The sequence below is a fragment of the Aegilops tauschii genome, chromosome 5 (assembly GCF_002575655.3).
Source record: "Aegilops tauschii subsp. strangulata cultivar AL8/78 chromosome 5, Aet v6.0, whole genome shotgun sequence".
NCBI lineage: Eukaryota > Viridiplantae > Streptophyta > Magnoliopsida > Poales > Poaceae > Aegilops > Aegilops tauschii.
The window spans coordinates 31,802,445-31,809,475 of NC_053039.3; the positions used below are offsets into that span (position 1 = coordinate 31,802,445).

General features: G+C 47.5%; 1 protein-coding gene across 1 annotated transcript; it reads left to right on the forward strand.

The window, feature by feature from the left end:
• The first annotated feature begins 1,438 nt into the window (after positions 1–1,438).
• On the forward strand, positions 1,439–5,899 carry LOC109760728 (beta-1,2-xylosyltransferase XYXT1). The gene is made up of 5 exons (XM_040388725.3): positions 1,439–1,650; positions 3,050–3,151; positions 3,593–3,703; positions 3,995–4,111; positions 4,200–5,899. The coding sequence occupies exons 1-5, from the start codon at positions 1,494–1,496 to the stop codon at positions 5,390–5,392; spliced, it is 1,680 nt and encodes a 559-aa protein (XP_040244659.1). The 5' UTR covers positions 1,439–1,493; the 3' UTR covers positions 5,393–5,899.
• Positions 5,900–7,031: the final 1,132 nt, after the last annotated feature.

Consider the following 7,031-nt stretch of genomic DNA (forward strand, 5'->3'; position numbering starts at 1 on the left):
CCCGATCCAATCGGGCACAAACACAACGTTGTCGCCTGAAGACCATGGCCAATGTGAGCCTGAGGCCGCTGTCGTGGCTGCCGAGTGAAGTTTTATTTAGACCTTGAATTTGTAGAGCTCGTCGGAGATGAACCCTCACCTCCTAATCCCTAAAATTTATATCATGTACTTTGTAATCCCGATCGTTTCTAACCTTGACACTCTTTTAGGAGGGGATTTGATGATGTGGCAGGAAACACTGGGATTGCTAGCTTGGATTGCATACTCCGCATGCATGCATGGTTTTTTTTATTTGCATGGACTAATTGATGCTAGGCGAGCTGTACTACAACTAAAAGAGTTCTATGTAGCGGGGCGCCACCGGCGTCGGCTGCAAGTCCAACTCAGAGTCATCGCGCCCCAGGCGGCTCGTCCCACGATTTGCCTAGGTACCAAAACATGGATTCTCTAGTTGACCGAGAGTTCGTGGACGGCGTGCACGGCTGGGCGGGGACGGGACGGCAGAGCGACGACCAGCACGCTCTCGCCTCCGAGGCCGTTGCGTTCAAGGCCAGTGTCCTGCACACAGGCTCACCGCATCCGAGGTCGACGTCCTGCCTGCTCGCCGTCGGCATACCTAATGTTAACAGTGTACCGTTGTATGTAATACTATATATTTCAGGGATTTGAAGGTGAGGGTGCATCTCGAATGAGCTCTAGAAACTCAAGGTTTAAATCAGACTTCACCCCGTGCTGCCTTCGGTCGATGAACCCCAACCCGCCACGCCGCCTCCTCTCCGTGTGCTCGCCTTCCCCCTTCTACCGTGCAGGATTCGATCACCCCGAGCCCAATGGCCCGACGCAGCAAGCCCGACGACCACCGCACATCTCAGATCCACCTCACCATACATTCCTGACCATGGCAGTGGCAGCTCGCTCTCCGGACTCTTACACAGTCGAAGCATACTATGATGTGATCTTCTTTACTCCAGATCAGACGCGCTTTAATGCGCGATGGTTAGTTTAATCCATGTTGACCCCGGCTGTCATTAATCCCATCACATGTGCATGCACGTACTCTAATGGCATCATTAACTGCGCTGGCGCTGATCGTCGAACTGGCGCTGTACTCTAAACCATTCTACTACTAGTAGTACTACTCCATCACACAGAATAAAGTTGCACTGAACGAGGACTTAATAAGACCAACTAGTCGGCAATAAGCCGGAGACTTGCAGAACGTGAGAGCTACTTAGGCAACGGCACGTAAGGATGAAGCTAGCTACTAGGTGCGTGTGGATCCATGTCCATGTGGTCTCACCGCCCAAGCCCTCCTAAACCCGTACGTGGCTAGTAGAACCACATGGATGGAAATGGCTATGGCTAGGTAGGCCAGCAAACTCACTGTATGAGTATATATAAATAGCCGTCCCATAAGTCGACACAGAGACAAATTTACAAGAGCTGAGGGAGAGAAGAGACGGAAGGCGAAGTGACCCACGACCAGGACGGCGATGGCTGCCGACTTGCCCTCATCGTCGTCGTCGTCGGGCGTGGCGAGAGCGCTGGCTCACCACCACCAGGCCGTGCTCGGATTCCTGCTCGGTCTCTTCGTCAGCCTCGTGCTCTACACCACGGTGTCCGGCCAGTTCCGATCCACGAGTACCATTGGTTAGTAGTAACCTTCTTCACTGCAGTAGTAACCTTCTCCTGTTATCTGTTCTCCGCGCGTTCACTTGCTAACGTTTCTTTCTCTTGATCGTACGTGGTCATAACATACTCGTACGTGTTACAGATAAAATATACATAGATATGTTTTAGTTTGTTTGTTCACTCATTTCAGTCTCTATGTATTCCCATTTAGTGATCTAAAACGTCTTATAGTATTTTTTTTTGTTTTACGATCTTACAGTATTTGTTTACAAAGGGAGTAGTTTATTTATATTAAAATGTCCAAATTAAAACATCTTATATTTGCTAACAGAGGCACTACTTGTTTTATGGTTATACTATGTATTGCTAATGTGTGTTTCGAGGCATATGCATGATGGTTAGATCATACTTTAGGAATGAGGAGAGGGCAGTGGAGATCGGACCTCAATTCTAGCACCCTTAAGTGAAGAAGAGTGTGCGTATAATGCTAATTGTATCTTGGATTACTAAAAGTAAGTGGCATAGTTGTGCTCGGACTCTGGAGCCAGACGAAAATAGCATACGCTAGCTTCTTATTGGATGCCCAATAGACCACATACTCAGATACTCTCGCGGAGCCTAATGTTTCATTTGCTTCAGTTAAGGGTGCTAGAATTGAGGTCCGGTCTCCACTGTCCTCTCCTCATTAGATACACAATAAATATATCTTCATATTGTGTCTAGTATTTAGTATTGTAGTTGTTGATGGTGTCGAAAATCCATCTCTGCACCCGAGCTCATCTGCACCCGCGCTGACGAAAAAAAATCAAAACAAATACTATAAAAATTCAAAAAATTCCAAAAAAACTTTGTCTCGTAGACAATTAGTTGCGCGAGACCCGCTCCAAATTTCAAGTCGTTTGGACATCTGAGCAGCTCTCAGCAAAAAGGACAAATTGGGGGTCTGTAAAAATGTTACTGTTCATGTACTGTTTTGACCCGATTTGTCGTTTTTGCTAAAAGCTGCTCAGAAGTCCAAATGACTTAAAATTTGGAGCGGGTCTCGCGCAACTAATTGTCTACCATACAAAAAAATTAGAATTTTTTGAATTTGTTTTGAATATTTTACGAATTTTTTTCTAGCCGGGTGCAGATGAGTCTGGGCACCTAAATGCCCTACTCGTGATGGTGTTTCCTATAAACATGGTCAACCTATGTACCATTTCAGCCCAGAAATTTTTTAGAGGTCTTCTTTTCGGAGATAGATGGAATACTAATTAAAGTTAACGTTGAGGAGTTCTGCCAAACAACAAGCTACAAGATTCACTCACAATGTTTATAGTCTCAAAATGACACCACATATTATTTATAAGATTTGTAATGTATATTTATTTACGAAATTCTTCACAATAATAGGCTTGTTTCTTTGTATGTGCAGTAGTTCTGCAGTCCACGCAGGCCGAGCGTACCGGGCAAATTTCCATGACTTCTCCTCCTCCGGTGTCATCAGCGTCATCGCCTCCTAATAATTCTACTCAAGGTACACATATAATTACTACTACGCATCCGGTTATTACTCTGATTTAGCGTGATTGTTTCTTAGGGACACAATACACACAAACAAGCATGTACACTCACTTTTACTAAACATATGCAAGTATCCCTATCTCTATGAGCACCCATTTGCAATTGATGAGCGGTTAACATAACCGAGTCCTATCAAATGGCCAAACGCGTGAACTCCTTGATTAGCCCACAACACAGGTAGCTAGTTTAAATATAGTGCTGCATCGTGATCAGCTGCTTAAATAGTAAACGCGCAATGGGGACGTGTCTACCATCTACGTGTAGCATAATACCTATGTAGCACATATGTTTAGGATCATACTGTTTTAGCAGGAGAGTACGATTATATACCAAATACATGCCATTAGATACATCATTAGACATACTTTCTTCATACTAACATTGATAATTGCAGTGCATGATCACATAGAAAATGGGCAGACTGGCGAGGTAATCAAGACGACGGGGAAAGAAGATCTCGAAGACAAGAACGTTGCACATGCAACCGACGTGAATAACAAGACTGGTAACTCATCTTTTGCTTGTCTTGACATAATCATTTTCTCGATCCTATATATGCCCTATGAATAACAAATACAGTACTATCTAGCTAGCAAAAATGCTACACGCACGGGCTCATTACGGGGTTAGTGGGTGAGGCCCCTCTCCCCCTTTAATCCAATCACAGATTGACAACACAAACTCATCCTGTAATAGGCCCGTAATCGTCCGTTGATGTACCGTCTCTTCTCTAGCTAGTCTCATGCAGTTAATTTAACTACTGATTGACCGGCTTTTCATTAATTTTATAATTCAGGTAACGCGCAAGCAGATAAAATAGACCAGTTAGGCCAGCCAGCAAATAATGCTAGTGACAAGGGATATCTCATTCGGCAAGACGGCGCCGATGGGAATAATGGAAGCGTCAAACATGGTTAGCTTTGGAACCGCCACAAACTCAAATCCGTTAAAATATACACCATTTCATTTCTTTAACACCTCAATCGGCCGCATGCATGCAGGTGCTCCGGGAAAGCCCATCTGCGACTTGTCCGACCCCAGATATGACATCTGCGAGATCTCCGGCGACGCCCGTGCCATCGGTGTCAACCGTACCGTCCTATACGTCCCGCCTGCCGAAGAGCGCGACACCGACGGCCAAGAATGGGCCATCAAGGACCAGTCCCGCAAGCAACTAGTGGACATCATCGAGGTGAATGTCAAGACCCTGAGCGCCGCCCAGTCCCTAGTGGCGCCGGAGTGCACCTCCCGGCACGCTGTCCCGGCCGTCGTGTTCGCCATGAATGGGCTTACATCCAACCCATGGCATGACTTCGGCGACGTCCTTATCCCGCTCTTCATCACCACCCGTGCCTACGACGGCGAGGTCCAGTTCCTCGTCACCGAGATCCAGTCGTGGTTCGTGGACAAGTACCGCCTCATCCTGACCAACCTGTCACGCTATGACATCGTCGACTTCAACAAGGACGCTGGTGTCCGGTGCTACCCGCACATCACAGTCGGACTCCGCAGCCACCGCGATCTTGGCATCGACCCGGCCCGCACACCGCGCAACTACACAATGCTGGACTTCCGGCTGTACATCCGGGACATCTTCTCGCTCCCACCGGACAGCCAAGGAACCCCGTACAAGGAGGCCAATAAGAAGAACGAAACTGACGGCATTGACGATGGCACGGAGAAACAAAAGCCGCGGCTCATGCTCATCAACCGCAGCGGGAACAGGAAGTTCGTCAACGTTCCGGAGATCTCCGCGGCGGTGCAGGCCGCCGGGTTCGAGGTGTTGGTCGAGGAGCCGAGCCGTGACGTGAGGCTGGAGGAGTTCTCCCGGGTGGTGGACTCGTGCGACGTGCTGATGGGCGCGCACGGGGCCGCGCTGACAAGCTTCTTCTTCCTCCGCACCGGCGCGGCCATGCTGCAGGTGGTGCCGTGGGGCGTGGACACCGCCATGCGGTACTTCGGCGTGCAGGCCAAGGAGATGATGCTGCAGGACGTCGAGTACAACATCGCCGCCGAGGAGAGCACGCTGTATGAAAAGTACGGCAAGGACCACCCGATGATCAGTGACCCGGAGTCGATACATAAGCAGGGGTGGGAGCTGACAAGGCAGTACTTCTGGCTGGAGCAAGACATCAGAATCAACACCACCAAATTTGCGTCCATGCTACACCAGCTGTTTCAGACGCTCGCGTAAAATTTATGTCTTGTCTGATGTTCATCTAATCTAGCCCACACCACCTTTGCCGGCTCTTCAACACCATCCAGCAAAACCTTGATTTCTTTTATGAGAGGGCCAGGATCGGTCGAGCTCTGGTGATACAAGAACCTTAGCTACCATCTGGTTACCAGTCTCAACTCTCAAGGATGATCTTCTCCGCCCCCAACTTCCGCAGCCAGTTGCAGGCCTCGCTGACATGCCAAGAGTTCGGTGTGTTCCGGAGCAGTAAGGTTGGGGGAAAAATGGCAAGCCCCTACCCGGAACAAGCCATGATGATCACTCAGAACCTCAGCACCTCCAACCCCAGCCCCTTGTTTCATTCATCATAGCACCGGCAACATTTACTTTCGGGTCTGTCTAAGACTCATCTAGATAGACATTGTTATGTCACATCAAGTGTTTTCGCCCAATCCTTACTCTTATTCTTTGTTTTGTTTGTTGTTGTTTTCACGTGCGCACAAAATACTATGCCGATGTTTATGTTGTCCTTCGAAATACCCGTAAAGGTACGAAAAGATTGGACTTTTATAGATCGCGGTTCTTTTGGCAAAACGATGAGAATAAAATAAAATATAGACCAGCTAAGTGGGATATATTGTGTAGGCCAAAGGACCAAGGGGGTTTGCGGATTGAAAATTTGGAGGTTAAGAACAAGTGCCTGCTCAGCAAATGGTTATATCGGCTATACTCACTAGTAGGAAAAGGGGCTTTTACCCCGGTTCATAAGGGTCTTTAGTCCCGGCCCTTTAGTCCCGGTTCTTACACGAACCGGGACTAAAGGCCGTCCACGTGGCCGGTGCGGGGAGCCCAGGCAGGAGGGCCTTTGGTCCCGGTTGGTGGCACCAACCGGGACCAATAGGCATCCACGCGTCAGCACCTGGCAGGAGCTGAGGTTTTTGTTTTTTTTTGAAGGGGGGGGGGGGTTTGGGGGGTTTGGGGGGTTAATTTAGGTTGTTATTAGGTAGCTATTAGAGAGAAGTGTCCTCTCTTATATCTCCGTGCTTGGTTTACCAACGCTACGTACTGCTATGCCTAAACATGGCTTAGATTGAAGTGAAGGCAACATGTGGTGCATGTCGAAAGTAATACTAATCCGGACTTGATCAAGTTTGGATTGTATTACTTTCGACACGCACCACATGCATGTTGCCTTCACTTCAATCCAATCCATGTTCATTTCACCCGCTGATATATAATAACTCTTCATGCGCGCATCATGCATCATCATATATAATAACAAGTCCTACTAATCATCATCATACAACTTCTACTCGTTATTAATAACAAGTCATACGATCATCATCCTCACAGTCATCGAACCAACCCTACTTAATTGTTCTTAGCACATGATCATCAGTATTAGGTAGGACCGAAATACCCTCTTTAAGGTAAAATAGCATAAAACAATATAGACCCTGACTCTCCATTATGGAGAATGGAGATCATCCTGTCTCCAATTCTTGCGCCTCGCTTCCTTTTGCTTCCAAGAAGCTCCTTGCAACTGTCCATACATTTTTTCCATTCTTTGATTTGCATGTCTCCACTTCTTTTAGAAATCCGGTATGGACAGTTGAGATTCGTAGGATGACATGGTTGTATATTCAAAACATCAAGC